Below are 16,015 nucleotides of genomic sequence, written 5' to 3'. Positions count from 1 at the left end.
GAAGGGAAGCTCGACGCCCGGAAAGCTGTTCAGGGCTTTAAGGAGGACGAACACTCCCTTTGCCTTTACTGCCTACATGAGGACAAGACGCACGTGGAGAAGGACTGTGCGTTTTGCGGCAATATGTCGGAGCGACCATGAAGGACCGCCATCGACGTCTCGCCAACTGGCTGGAAGGAAAGAGCCCGTCAGGCGAGAAGAAGAAGAAGAAGTCCGAGCGGTCTTCTAAGACCTTTGAGGGTGCCCCAGCGACGGGGGTCCAGCAGAAGGCCAAGCACCGCGAGTCCGCTGGCACCGGGAGCGCTGAACGGCGAAACTCCTGGAGAGACCCCGGTCGTGCCCTAAGGCCCCATCGGAGGGGGAGCGAGGTGGTGACCCTCCCCCCAAGGAGAAGGCGGTGAGCGCACCTAAGGTGGTGAAAGCCTTGATCCATCCGGCTAAGGCCTCTACAGTCGCGGCGGCCCTGGCTCAGCCTGTGGAGGCTACACCAGTGGTGGCGACCCCGGGGCCCAGAATCTCCCTGCCACCGCGGAGGGAGTCCTCTTTCATGCCCATCGACAGGACCCCCGTGAAACCTCCGACGGAGAAGAAAAAGGGGGGGCAGGAGGTCGTCGTGGACTCGGCCTCAACCTCTGAGGAGGAGCTGATCGAAGTCTTAGGCCACGGCTCTGGCGTGGAAGAAGGCCCTCCTATCGGGAGGGACCCTGACGTGGAAGACGACGAGGGTGTCGAGGATGCCGACGGGGCTCCTGATCGCCCGTCGGATCTCCCTCAACCAGTGCCGCAAGACAACTCGGCGGCCATTTTGTTGGCTATACAGTCCTTATGCTCGGAGATAAGGACGAGACTGCTGTTACCACCAATGGAGGAACCGCTCCCGACGGGGGACCCAGAGCCAGGCCCTTCTGGGAGACCTCCCCCTAAGAGAAGAAGGATTCATCCTCCACCTCCTTTTCAGCTATTGCGCCCTGTTCAGCCCTCCTCCCCATCCACGACACGTGGGGATGATACGGGGACTGACACGGCCGCGACGGGTACAGACGACGAGGTTTACGACGAGGATCTCCCATCGTCACCTCCCACCCGGGCTTCCCCGCCCGACGAGATTGGATCGTTTCACTCCATGATCGCCAGGGCATCCGAGCTTTTCAAGCTCTGCCCGGAAGAGAAGAAGAAGGAAGGTTTCCTTCATCAACGGCGCGAGACCAAGAGGAAGACGGTCCTCGCTGTACCTCTACTAGACGATATTTGGGATGAGGGCCTTGCCCTCCTCAAGAACCCATCCACAACGCCGGCTAGAAGGGATCGGTACGAGAAGAAGTACCGGGTCCCGGACGCACCCCCCTTGTGCCTTCGGGCACAGCCGACCCCGGACTCGGTCGTCTCAGCGGCGGCCAGGAAGAAAGCGGGGGGGGCGCGGCCTCTACGTCAACCTCCCCGCCGGACGGCGAGGGAAAGAAATTAGACACGATGGGACGCAGAGTCATCTCGTCGGCAGCGACGACGATTAAGGCGGCCAACGCCTTGGCTATCGTAGCCCGCTACGACAGGGAGTTGTGGTACAAACTGGCCCCCCTGCTGGACTTCCTACCAGACGACAAGAGGGCGGAAGCCCTAGAGATCTTGCAGGAAGGAGAGGTGGCGTGGGACAACGCCATTACAATTGCGACGGACATCGCTGACACTGGATTTCGCCAGTTGGGCAACGGCATGTGCCTTAGGCGGCGTGGATGGCTCAAGGCTACTGACTTCCGTCAGGACATGCAGACCAGAGTCTTGGACATGCCGTTCGACGGAAACAACCTGTTTGGGAAAACAGTGGACGATTCCCTTCAAGCCATCAAGGCGGACACGGAGACGGCCCGGGCTCTTGGGGTTCTCCAGCAACGGCGGCCGCCCTTTCGGAGCGGAGGAGGCAAACAGGGTGCCACCAAAGGTTCCAGCAGCGGATTTTCCACCTACCGTCAAGCGGCCCGTTCGTCATCACAGGAAGCTTACAGGGGACGAGGCAAGTCAGGCGGACCCCACCGTCGTCGCCAAGGAGGACAAGGCGGCAAAGCCTCGTCGAAGCAGGACTGAACCGGCCGTGGGGCGCCCCCACCGAAGCAGCCCGGTGGGAGGCCGGCTGGCGAGCTTCGTCAGCGTGTGGGAGTCCATCTTCACCGACCGTTGGGTGCTGGATGCCCTAGCTCAGGGTCACGCGCTCGAGTTTCTAAAGAGGTGCCCGCACATCCCCCCTGTGGCCAGGAAAGAACATCACGTCCCTCAACTTCTCTTGGAGGTAAAGGCGATGCTCAAGAAGGGCGCCATCAAGCTCGTCCCAAAGAGGCTTCGGGGCTCCGGAGTTTACTCAAGATACTTCCTCGTGAAGAAGAAGACGGGAGGATGGCGTCCCATCCTGGACCTACGACGACTGAACAAATTCATCAAGGCACAGAAGTTCCGGATGGTCACCCTCCAACACGTCCTGGGTCAACTGGAGGAGGGCGATTTCCTGTCGTCGTTGGATTTGGAGGATGCCTACTTCCATATTCCCATCCTAAAGGGACACCGAAAGTTTCTCAGGTTCGTGGTCCAAGGGCGTCACTACCCGTCAGAGCCCTTCCCTTCGGATTGAGGTCGGCACCCAGGGTGTTCACCAAGTGCCTCACACCGGTGGCGGCGCAGCTGCACCGAGAGGGGATCCACGTCTACCCCTACCTGGACGACTGGCTCATCCGAGCAAAGACGAAGGAGCTCGCCGTGGAGCACACGGCAAGGACCGTCCAACTACTCACGGACCTGGGATTCTCCATAAACTACGCCAAGTCCCACCTGGTGCCCGCGCAAGATGCTCTGTTTCTGGGAGCGAAGCTCGACAGTGTCGCTTCTGGCCTCTCAGTCGGAGGAAAGGACGAGGGCCATCTTGGGCAAGGTGCAGCGGATGCTGGTTGCGGACGCGGCCAGGGTGAGGTCCATCAAGTCCCTCCTCGGAATGATGTCTTCTTGCATTTATCTCATCCGCCTGTGCAGGCTCCGGATGCGCCCGTTGCAGGAGTTCCTGGGCGCGCGCTGGATCCAGACGACGGGCAGCTTCGAGGAGAGGATCACACTCGACAAGAGTTTCCGACGAGCGATCCGGTGGTGGTGCACCCGCGCGCATCTGACGGCGGGCATGGACTTCCAGACCCCCGGCCACCAGGAGACAGTGACCACGGATGCCTCCCTGGAAGGGTGGGGAGCGCACACCGAAAATCTGCTACCGATGGAGAAGTCCCTCCATATCAACGTCCTGGAGCTCCGTGCAGTGTTTTGGGCCCTCAGGTCCTTTCTTCCGTCCCTCAAGGGCAATGTGGTGAGGATCTTCACCGACAACACCACCAACATGTTCTACATCAGGAAGCAGGGCGGTACCAGATCCCCAGCCCTGTCCAAGGAGGCGCAGGATCTGTGGCATTGGGCCGTCGCCCAAGGGATGTTTCTGGTGCTGTTTCATCTGGCAGGGATAAAAAACACCATCGCCGACTCGCTCAGCAGAGACCTGCGCTCGTGCCACGAGTGGGAACTACGACAGGATCTAGTGCACCGCCTCTTCCGACGGTGGGGCACACCCCAGATCGATCTGTTCGCGACGGCGACCAACTCCAAGTGCCGGAGGTTTGCCAGCAGGTTTCCCCAGCCGAGGAGCATGGGCAATGCTTTCTCGTTCCCCTGGGAGGGCCTGTTTCTATACGCGTTCCCTCCATTGCCATTGCTGATCCGGCTCATCAACCAGCTCAAGAGGTCACAGTGCAGGATGATCCTCGTCGCACCTGCGTGGCCGAGGCAGATATGGTTCCCGGACCTTCTGGACTTGTCAGCGTCCCCGTCAATCAAGCTGCCAGTGGACGCGAATCTTGTCTCCAGGGAAGGAGGCGCCATCCTCCATCACGACCCGAAGTCGCTGAACTTGCAGGCCTGGCTCCTGCAGCGTTAGAGTTTGGAGGAAACGACATACCGGCCAACTGCAGAGAGGTTCTTGCAAAGGCCAGGGCGTCCTCAACTCTTAAATGCTATGGACACAAATGGAAGAGGTTCTCTGTCTGGTGCCACGCACAGAAGATTAACCCTCTACAGATTACGGCTCCCCAGGTACTGCCGTACCTTCTGACGCTGGCCAAGGCTGGACTGGCGCACGCGTCCATCAAGATTCATCTTGCTGCGATCTCCCGATACACCAGAACCACGGGGCGGACGTCTTTGTGGTCTCATCGTCTGGTGAAAGAATTCATGAAGGGACTGTTCAGATCGTTCCCGCCGGTGAAGGCTCCGGCCCCGGTGTGGGAGCTCAACGTGATACTGACCAAGCTCATGGGACCTCCGTTCGAGCCTCTGCACTCGGCTCTGTTGAAGTTCCTGTTGTGGAAAACAGCATTTCTTGTGGCCATCACCTCCGCACGAAGAGTGGGAGAGATCCAGGCCCTTTCCTGCAAGGCCCCGTACTTGACTTTTCACGACACGAGGGTAGTGCTCAGGACGCACCTCTCCTTCATGCCCAAGGTGCCGTCGGACTTCCACCTCAACAAACCCTTGGTGTTGCCTGTTTTCTTCCCGTTGCCTTCGTCGCCGGCCGAAAGGACTTTGCACTCGCTAGATGTGGCTAGAGCGCTGAAGTTTTACGTGGACCGCACGAAGTGTTTTCGGAAGACGTCACAACTTTTTGTGAACTTTGGACCTGTCAATCAGGGGAAGGCTCTCTCAAAGGCCTCCATTTCCAGATGGCTCTCCGGCTGTATCATGTACTGTCATCGGTTGGCAAACCGACTGCTGCCTGGCCGTCCGAGAACCCATTCCACCAGAGCGATCGCAGCTACCACAACGTTCCTATCTGGTGTGCCCTGGCTGGACATCTGCACGGCTGCTACGTGGAGGTCGATACACACCTTCACGAAATTCTACTGCGTCGATCGGGATTCCAGGGAGGAGTCCAGGGTCGGCCAAGCAGTGCTGCGCAATCTGTTCGCCTAAGGTGAGCCTGGTGAGGAGGTAAGAATTGCTTAATGTTGAGTTTGATGTAATGCTTAATGTTGAGCCTTTGCCACCTCCCGTGGTTGTGCATGTGTGTACTGCTATGTATTCTTTATTCATGAGCATGTGAGTCCATGCCAGACCCCATGCTGGAGAAGGAACAAGTTACTTACCTGTAACTGTTGTTCTCCAGCATGGGTCTGGCATGGATTCACATGCGAACCCTCCCGCCTACCCCTCTGCGGCTCTTCGCTTGGTCATACTGCCACTTCACGTGCTACCAAATCTGAAGATGGCTGCCAGAGGCGGGGCTTAGGTAGAGGGCAGTCATTGGCTGTGGTCAGTATGACGCAGAGATCAGTGATTGGTTACTACTACGAAAGACAGATCAGAAACGAAACTGATACTGATTTTTTCTTTACCGAGGATTCCCAGCCTGACGACGGGGAATATTCATGAGCATGTGAATCCATGCCAGACCCATGCTGGAGAACAACAGTTACAGGTAAGTAACTTGTTCCTTACTCCGGCTCCCCCTCTGCCGGACACAGACCCACTTTAACACAAAATCTTCAATTGGTCTCTCTCTGCCGGGCTCGGACCAGGTTCATGTATTTTTCCAAATGTTCTCTATTTTAGCAAAAAAGTTCAATCACTCATTAGCAGTTTAACTTCACTTGCGTCTCTTATCACACACGTTTTTATAATGTTCATTCCAGTGCTCGCCATACAATGTTGCTGCTTGCGACCTTGGCTTCAACACAGACCAGTCTTGTATTGGTCTCCCAAACTCACCGTCTGTGTTGATTTCACCGACGCTGCTTCGTTCTTGGAGCCTAGGACAATACCACGATGATTGGTGATTCTCCTCTCCTTGAATCTTGATGTGGGAGGGCCCCGGGTATCTCCGACACACAATGCAGGATTCTTCAGCCTGTTTTCCTGGTCTTCTGTCTTCCAATCGTGAGGATTCATGAAAGCAACAATTCCTTGTCGAAAAGGTCAAGGGTACTTCTCGCCTTGTGATCCCTTTCTGTTTCACTGTCTTTCTTCTCTCATTAAACTGCCATCTTGGAACTGCTGTTTCCTTTTGTGTTTTGTCTCGCTCAGAGAATGTTTTTGTGCTCTGCCTTTTATCCGTGTGGGTAAGTCAGGTATGAGTGATAGTCGATTATTGCCTGACCTCGCTTCACCATAGTATTGGGACATGTTAGTCTGTTTTTGGGTATTAGTCTGTTTTCCCTTATAACGGGCTGTCGATGAGAAAGCGTCTATGTTGTAAAGGGGGTGGGGGATTCCTAAATATCCTACCGGGTAGGATGGGGTAAAGATGTTAAGGGGAAGGGGATACCGTGTCTCACCATCCAGTGTTCTACTCCCTGAAGACCCCTCACCCAGGTGATCCTCCAGCACTGGTTCACCCCTAGGAACTGGATCCAAAAGCGATGGTTGTGTCCTGGCCACCTGGATGACAGATCCCTGGGGACTAGTGGGTGAGACACCTTCTGGTTTTTCACAACCGCAACTGCAAAATCTGGGTATATGTGAATGCCGTGCGAGTCTAGTCCGAGTTCCTTCATGTGCCTGGCATGGCATAGTATCAAAATTCTGCCCCTATAGCTCAGGATACGTACGATGATAGGGTGTGAGGAGTCCCCTGGTTTGGGTTTCGACGCAAATGCTTGATGGCGTGATCCATTGAGAAGTATAGCTATAGCGCCGGATCTTGCAGGAGCTTCTTGAGTAAATCCTTCACTGCCATCTCCATATTACCCCGTAACGCTTCTTTTGGCACTCCTATTATACAAATGTTTCTGCAGGATCGTGATTCAAGGTCATCACACTTAGCTTTCAACACTTTCATATCCTTCAATAGGGAGGTGACAGTAGACTGCAGGCCCTCAATTTCATCTTCCGCCGTGCATATTCTTCCCTCTGCAGTTGTAATCCTCTGTGTCTTTCTCTAGCTATGCACGAATGGATGCAAGGCTGGTGGTAATGTCATCTAATTTCTCATGGACTGAGGTAAAAACTTGCTGCATCGTGCCCAGTATTTGTTACATGTTGAGAGGCTCTCCAGCATGCTCACTGCAGCGGTTCTGCACCTTCAGTTGGCCTGAGAGTCGCCTTTGCAAAGCAGTCCATACTGCCGCCTTTCTTAGTGGCGGCACCCATGGTAATGTCGAACTCTGTACCAATCAGGGTGCACCGCAATTGCCCTGTAGTGGATGCGATGAGCTGGTGGAAAATGGTGAATAGTGGGCGGCCCCTAGGGAGCAGTGTTCCGGGGGGGGCAAGTATGGTGGCAAGCGACCGGCGCTCAGCCGTCACGTAGGCTCACAGCATGCGCTATTGAAATGTAGAGGTAGGATGGACACACGATGGAGCCTCCAGCAAGCGACTGTCACACCCGCATCTTAAGCACTGTGTGGAGGGGTCAAGCACCCCCAGGGGCACTGAAGGCCACGACAGTACCAGCACCATATAGGCCCACCCCACAAGCAACAGGCGCAGAGCTCCTGCAGTGTATAAAAGGCAAGGTTGCAGATTCTAATGCAGCAGAGCTGTAACTCAGGGCCCAGGCATCTCACAACACTCGTCAGCTCGACGGAGATCCCAGGGATCCCACTCCCCCTTCTCTTAAAGTCAAGTGGTGGTGTCGGCTGCAAAGTAGGAGGGGTGCCTGGATTCAGCATGCAATAGGGTAAGGGGGAGGATGTTCAGAGCTCGCCAGAGTTATGCTGTTTTAGCAGCCTGCACAGCCCGCCACCAGAAAGAGTGTGGGGATCTCAGCGGGAGCGTTAGACGTCCCAGGCCAGATCGGCCAGCAGCTGCACCCCAAGATGTCAGCGTGTGCCGCCCGTAGCCTTGCGGCCTGCAGTTCTAATCTCAGGCACGCCGGCAGCCAGCATGTATGATGTGGGTTTCCCTTTGCAGGGTCCCCGAAAACTCAGGAAAGACCTGGTGCAGTCCCCACAACTGTCCCAATGTATATGGCTCGATGGCGTGGCTCCCCCAGACACAGGGCTCGACAAAAATTGCAGAAACCGCCCGCTATGTACGGAGCTCAGGAGGAAGCTGCCATCTAGGCTCGACTGCTCCACAGCGCCCTTGGGAACCACCAAATCTTTAATCATCATCCTTCCAAATGGTCTTGGGGGTCCTTTCTACACCAATGTATCATTGCTGGGCCCTAAGCTGGTCACCAAACAACTTGCAATTATTTCATCATTTGAATCTTCTTCTCTGGGTTCCCTCTTTGTCACCAATGGTCCCCTATGCCCTTCCCTCCACCAGAACTCCAGAAACCGCTCCTTTGGACCAAATCCACACAACTGGTCTTCATTGGTCTCTCCCAGGCCTTTCTGAAAGTCAGGATGCACCTAATGGAGTAACTATTACCCATAACAATCCAAAATGTCCTGCAGTGTAAATGATGTGCGCATGGGACTGGTTTTGATAATGGCAGCATCCACCAGCAGTCAGCACCCAGGAATAATTGTGGGCTTTGCGGATCTCAAGGTGTCTTGTACAGGTCACGTTTTCTTCATTATGTTTTAAGGAGAATGCTAATGCAGTGGGTGAGCGGACATCTTAGCTACCTCACTTTTATAGGCAACTGTAAAGGATTTTCAGTTTTTTCTTCAAAGAAAAATACTGAAGGAGCGTGTTACACGTTTAAAGAAGTTGTCATGTTTGCCAACACAGTGTTTAGTTGATGTATGTGTTTTGGGAAAATAATTAATCTTTTACGATCGGACTGCGGTTGATTGTTGGCTGGTCTACAGAAAATGCCAGGGTGTGGGTGGGTATTTAGTGTGGTCTTTATGTGTTTTGTCTGTGCATGTTTTATCAATTTAATTTGGAGTAGAGTTCAGAATTTAGCTCTGACATTTATCTCAAAAACGGCAGTAAATTAGTTCTTGTGAAGATTGACCATGATCTGTTTCATTGTTGCTTGTCTGCTTTTCACATTCTTGAGTCCACTGTAATAATGCCTTGTTTTGTGATGTGGTGCTGCTTACATCATGTCACACTCTTCATATTCCCTTTTACACAGGTTGATGATGACTTTGTTGCACAAGATTACAGGCTTCAGTATCGTAAAAGTGTTTCAAATCATTTTGAAGATGTGTACGTTGGCTCTGAAACTGAATTCCTCGTATTGCATATGGACCCCAATGTGGAGTATCAATTTCGGGTGTGCGCACGAGGAGACGGTCGCCAGGAATGGAGCCCCTGGAGCATCTCCCAGCTTGGGCACACCTCGTTGGTACCCCATGGTGAGTGTCTAAGTTATTCCCACATGATCTACTTCTCTCTCTGCATGAAAGTTATTTCGTGTGAAAACAAATTGTGTGCCAGAACAACCTTTGATCCGAGGCCTTTGAAGCATAATAAACAGACACTCGTCATTCTATACATCCTTACTGTTCAGCCACACTTTGTACACGGAAATTCGTATAGAATGGCATTATCAAAAATAATCTGACAATTATTTTTGTTTCAGTGACCCTAAAATGTGATATCCCACTGCAGGGCGTCGACGTGATTTTATGCTGCAGATACTGCAATATGTGTGCTTGCTCACGCGTATTTATTACGTACCTCATGTCTTGAAATTTGCACAAGATGAGATTTTTAACTATTGCAGTTGCTTTGCATTGATCCATATATCTATAAAATGTCAGTCGCTATTAAGATAGTTTTCAGGTTGCAATTCAAGCTAATGAATTTAAGAAAGATTGGCCTAATTGAACAGTCTTGATCCGTAGACTTGTCAAAGTGCGTCCCAGTAATCCTTCAAAGTGTTGCCTATCTCTTCATTGCTGTAGAGCACTCATCTATGTTGTGAAAAGCAAGTCATGCAATGCGCGCTTCAAATAGGGAGTAAATGCTAGTGAAATCAAACCTGCTTTACCCAGTGCGCTTTGTAGGTTTATATTTGATTTCCATCCCCCTGACTTGAAGCAAGGGAGGTTGTTTTTTTGCAATGCATAGAAGACTTAGTAAATATCCTCTACATTATGCTTTTCTCCTTGCTAGTTCAAAGATGCCCTTGTGTATGCCCTTGTGTAACCCACAAGGGGCCATGCAGGTGTTACTAGGTTGGAGTAAAACAAAAAAAAAACTCTGGCATACAAATGCAGGCGATTCAAGTGGGTGCCTTAATGTACTGGCAGTTGGTGGTTGGTCGGTCAGGGGGAGACGGGAGATATCAGATTAAAGGGAAGGATGGGAACACATGCAACCTCAAGCCAGTTGATATCGGCGAAGGGCCACAAAATGATCCTCATTTTGGATGTTTGGGTGAGGGGAAGACAAAACACAAATAGGTGTCAATAAGAAAAGGTTGGGTACAAAATGTCTTTTAGGATGGCCTTTAAATTAAAAGATTCCAGGTATTACATTATTTTGGCTATACAGTGTTTTGCTGTGAACAGGTTCTGTTGAACCTGCAGAGTGACATGCTCTTTTACTCCCCCCACCCCGTCCCCATGTGTACTGTAGCTGTGAAATCAGTTTGATCTTGGAAGGAAGTAGCTTGTTATGAAATGTTGTGAATATAAAATCTGTCCCTCAACTGGGCATTACTCTCTTTCTTAATTATGAGTTCTTGGTAGCGATCTAGGAGGGACTATGGGACTTGAAGTATTTAGATATTTTGCTAATTCAGTAAGATAACCTTATGGCCCTTGTTCAAGAGTTAAGTGTTGCAGCTGGCGTACGCTATATAAAAATAAGATGCATTGCATTAGAGAGCGTGTCCTCTGGTGGCAGCTCTGGCAGACCAACCTGGAGTGCTTTGCAATGTTTTCCTTGGTTAAGACCCGACTCCCATATTGGAAGCTTTGACGGATCAATCTGGCTTCACTCTGGAGTGGAGAACCCCTGCACATGCCAAACCACGATCTAAACCGGTATTCAGCACAACTGTATAAGTAGGTAAAATAGTCAAGAACTGTTGTTTAGAAAATTAGAAATGTTTGTCCACTGACTTTAAAGTGACACAGATAGTTGGGCCCTGCTTGTTTATAGGAAAAATACTTGTAACTGTTACCAGAATTACGGATAGCTGCAGATGAGGCTCTCTTCCAGCTGGAGATGACCCCAACAGAGGCGATCCTTACCCAAGTTCGATGACCACAGTCTCAGGAAAAGAAAATTGAATTCAGACTGCAGTGGAAGTTGCAGTTAGGGGCGGTGTTCTTGGGAATCAGGACTATAGACATAACCCCAAACCCCAAGGCATGAAGCACCTGAATTAAGGACAAGAGGTGGACCAGGCTGCTGAAAGAGGTTGAAGGCCATGAATCGCAGGTGCTGAGGTGGGTTCTGGTGTATGGATTTAGTCTTGGTTACGCTGTTGAGTCCTGCAGCAGGGTCTGCAAGAATAGTCCTTGGAGATGGGTGGGTGACAACAAAAGTGTTCTTGAGTTTGAAAGATGACCCACAAAATGTCTCACGAAAAGCTGGTCATGGCAGCAGCGAGGAAGCAAAATGATGACTCTTTAGAAAAGGTCACTGGATGCTCCAGTCAGACTGGACATGGGATTATTTTTCGGTATCCACAGAAATAATCAAATCCAAAAATACCTAATGAGAAATGACCACATTTATTATGTCGAATTTGTTAAGTATTTTTGTACATTTTTTATAATATGTAGATGTGGGGTGGGGTAAGGGTATAGGTGACGGAAGGGGGAAGTGGGGAGGAAGGCGGGGGGTCTGTTCTTCGTTGAAAAATAAGGATTACCATGAAAAGACTGAAAAAATAAGACCATAAATTAAATGGGTTTCCCATTAGGATTTTTTTTTCAGTCTTTTCATGGTAATCCTTATTTTTCAACGAAGAACAGCTGCAGCAGTCCAGTCCAAAGCATCCCTCACAGGAGCAGGCGTTTCACGTTCCATAATGCAGCAGGGCTTCCATTGCATTCCCAGTGATATACACGTGCAGATATTGCTGTGGAAACTCACACGGCTGCAAGGCCCGAGGATCCAGCTGTCCCCGATTGATCAAAAGAAAGAGTTTGAAGCATTAAAAAAGGGGGAAAAAGTGCAAAACCACAAAAAATATTTTCGAAATTCTAAAAAAATAATCATGTTTTGGGACTCGGTTTTTTTCGTTATTTTAACGTAGATCCACACCACAGAAGGTTATGTTTAGCCATCTTACCACTCGCTCTTTCACATTCCTAGCTCTGTAACCATTGGGGTGGTTTGCCCAGTACCCTAGATCTGCTGGCGCCAGGAATGTAGTGAGATCTTTTCATTGTAGGGCATTGGGGGAATTGGCTTGTAGCAATCTCTTGATTTCTAATCATCCTATCTTTGAAGATTCTACTAGACTGACGCAAGATTCCCCTTTCCATTCAGCTTGTAACAGAGAATTAGAAGTACCCCTTTATGGGATGGATATTCTGCAATTTATTTCTAGCGAGACTGAAATCCTTGCGGCCATACCTTGATGGAGAAGTGTTTGCTGTCTCCATCCTCCCAACATGCAGTGTTTTAGTTGTAAACTCCCCCAATAAAAATACCAACACGCTTTTCTAAATCAATCCAGTGTAGCCATCACTACTGCCAGGTCAAATGCTTGTGCAAGCACTATTTTTCCACTGGAAGGTCAAACAAATATGCTGAAGCATACATTAATTGGAGTGAAAATGGTGTTAGGTCAGTTTAGCATATTGCTATTTCCCCATCAACAGGTTCACAGGCCTTCTAGTTTCTGAAAGGAGGGCACACAGCATGCACTGAACCACCAGTTCTAATAATAGCTTCTTTTGTTGAAAATAAAATGGAACTCTCCTTTTTAGAAAAATATACTTTTTCATAAAGAACATCGCCTACTCTTACTACTCCCACCGCACTGTTTGCCTGGCCTCCTGGCTGAAGCGCTCACAACCAGGAAAATACATTTGAAATGGTGACACAACCATGAACGCACAGCCGTTATGTTCGCAAATAGTTTGAGCTCTTACCACTTCGCCAGACATCCATCCATCCAGCTAGCAGCTACTGGGTGTCATCAGGAGCCAGGGGGATGAAAGGGGGATGAAAGGCGGTGCGGGGTAAGGCATGCTTGGAGGAGCTCCACCCTGCTGGTGCACACATTGCATTGTTTTATTTTTTAACTGTACTATCCCTAAGGACCTTCGTCAGAGCAACACAACCTGAGAAAGGAGGTGGGTATAAAGAGACCAGATATATCGTTATTATTTTAGTTGTTAAAGTTAGGCTCTTTACGAAAGTTTCAAGTTGTGATATGGTAAACTTGGGTGCATAGTACAAAATGCCCACGCAGAGTAATTGTATGCATTTCTTTTTAAAGAGTGGACAACTGGCGTTGAAGGTTACAGTTTGAGCAGTCGAAGAAACATCACACTCAGAAATGATTCCCCTTCTGATGGGGTTCTCTACTCCAAAGCTCCAACCTACTTTTGTGGGCAGACATTAACATTTAGGTAAGTACATACCATCGAATGTGAACATTAGATTAATTGCAGGGAAAGTTGATGATTGAAGATAATGTTGATTGCAGGGAAAGTTGATGGATGTTATATTTGTTTTCAAGTGCCGTCCTGTAGGTTTCTCACATTAGCCACAGAACATTGCTGTGAAATTATTACTGTTCTTGCAAATATTTTGAAAAAGATGAACAGTTGCGTCATATTTTTAGTATTTGTATTAATGTTTTTCATGTTGTCCAGCAATGTTTAGGCGTCCTTAGCTTACCCCAGATCACCATACAAAGTCTTGACTATGCAATTGTCAGCAGACTCTCCATTCAATAAAGTGCCGAGACTATCACTCAGTACATTGCTAATCCACCATTCGCTTCATCCTTCCAACATCTCATTGTCCTTAAGCTCCCTTGCCCCCCCTCGACAAGCAAATGTGTGGCCTCCTCCTACCACTGTATCTCTGAACATCTCGGAGTCTGCTACCCTTGCCTGCTAGTCCTTGCCTCCTGCTGCAAGTATACACCACAAAGCTCTCGAAACACAGTATGGTCGCTATTTCCTCCCACTGACAGCTTTCAACAGTTCCCTGCACAGGAGGGCTCTAGATTCCCTCTCCAGGGCCTGCCATCAGTACATGTCAACCTAAGGGACATGTCTATTGATCAGGGCTGCCAAAATAAGGTCTTTGCCACTTCTTGATATACAGATCGCTCAGGGGGAGGGGTCCCTTAATTTCGACCTTTGTGTGAATTTATATGTCTACAACTTTAATCTATTCATCCTGCCTCTTAATGGCTGTCTTAATTCCCCCCCCCCCCCAACATCCTAGGACATTTAATTGCAGATGACTCTGCTCTTTTGGTATGTGTGGTCCCTAAACTAGTGCAAAGATTGTGCAAATGAATTGCATGGTTAAAATTGTGGGTTTGTTGGGTTACTTGCGCCTAGCTTTTTGGTTTAAAGTAGGAGTTCCCATAAATGAAATGTGAATATAATTTCTTTTTAATTGGTTCTAAACCAAAGTGAGGCCAGTTTACAGTTCTTTACAAGGTGCCAGCATGCTCCATTTGGAGGCACATGCAATTGTTTCACCCTTCCCCAGGGATTTCACAAGGCACAGGTACAGTAATGATATAAATTGTATGGTATCATGAGTATGATGCAATTATTACAATTCTTCATAATTCCAACCCAAATACATTTGTCCAATGTTTAACAAAGGTTAATTTAATATTATTCAATGCATACACGTTTCCATTCAAAGTTGTATATCCTGGTCTTTGCAACTAGGTTTCAAAGTTTGAGAAACAATTTTCACTGTTTGTAGACGAGGGGAAAAGAAGGGCAGAAAAGGAAAGTAGAGTTGTGTTAGGTAGGTCTGGTTGGGTAACACATGTGTTAGGTCATGTAATGTCGGAAATGTTTGATTAAAGCTTAATTGAGTCTTACCTATAGTATTCAGGATTATCATTTCATTCCAAAATCATATTGTCTTAGTTCTTAATAGTACTGGTTAGTGAGGTTTCCATAGAATCCTAGTATTGTGAATTTGACTTCGATTTCTAGGGAAATGCAAAGGCATTTTGGTCAGTCTAATCATTCCACAATAAGGTGATTGCACAAAGCTACAAACGGTTAGCTATGAATGACCTCATATTTAGTCGAATCACTGGGTCTCATGGGTAGTTGTCTTAAATCTACATTTCATAAATTCATCCATGCATAATATGATATGGCATTTATAACGCGCCTATACTTCCAACATTGGAAATTCAATATCTGCGAGATAGGAGTACTTGTCCTACAGATATTTGTCAGGGATGCGAGTTAGGCTCTAAGCAGTCAATCCAACATGTGATGATTGATTGCCCAGGAACCTGGGCTCTTAGGGCTCTTAGATGTAGTAGATTTGTCTATAATATTGACAGTATGAATTCCCTCGCAATCTGGGAAAGACTTGCTTCTGGTAATGAAGTGTTTCTTACAGCAGAAGTTGTATTTATCTTGAGGGCCTTAAAACTGACCATTAAGTGTGGAAGCTGAGGTATCAATTTGTAAAGGGGACGAACAGAGTCAGAGGTATTGACTTAAGACTGGGGGTAAAAGGAAATGTTTTAATGTTTTAATTATTTTCACTTAGTCTTTGAAATGATTTGTTGTTTTATCGTGAATTTTGTATGACTCTTACTATGAAATAAGGGAATTTTGTTTCTTTGCTGTATGATGTTATTTTACGTGTTATGTTGGTTTTTCTTTTTTTTGCTTTTGTTGTGTGATGTGTGAAAAGTGAAATGTTCTTGGCTAATACACAATAAATAAAAAAATAAATGTGCACCTATACACAAGTGTTTCAAGGCTCGACGAGGCAAGGGAGGGGGAACAGAGGGAAGACAGACAGCGATTCTACTAGGCCAAGTGTTATTCAGAACGCGCAAGTGCATGGGAAGGGGGAAAGTGCGTGGGGGCAAGGGGGGAGGGGACAGTGCAGTATATGGAATGATAAGAATAAATAGCAATAAGTAAAGTACTGTCAGCTGGTGGCGAGTGCAAATGTAAGT

General features: G+C 48.8%; 1 protein-coding gene across 1 annotated transcript in view; it reads left to right on the top strand.

Annotated features, from left to right (window-relative positions):
- The window catches only part of CRLF3 (cytokine receptor like factor 3), a 637,760-nt gene that overhangs the window by 516,262 nt on the left and 105,483 nt on the right, over window positions 1–16,015 (top strand). Inside the window, exons 5-6 of the mRNA XM_069654959.1 lie at window positions 9,047–9,269; window positions 13,325–13,457. Of these exons, the coding sequence (XP_069511060.1) occupies window positions 9,047–9,269; window positions 13,325–13,457 (356 nt within the window). The remainder of the gene's footprint in view (window positions 1–9,046; window positions 9,270–13,324; window positions 13,458–16,015) is intronic.

Source organism: Ambystoma mexicanum, chromosome 3q (genome assembly GCF_040938575.1).
Source record: "Ambystoma mexicanum isolate Mex_15411 chromosome 3q, UKY_AmexF1_1, whole genome shotgun sequence".
NCBI lineage: Eukaryota > Metazoa > Chordata > Amphibia > Caudata > Ambystomatidae > Ambystoma > Ambystoma mexicanum.
This window is presented reverse-complemented; position numbering and strand designations above follow the sequence as displayed.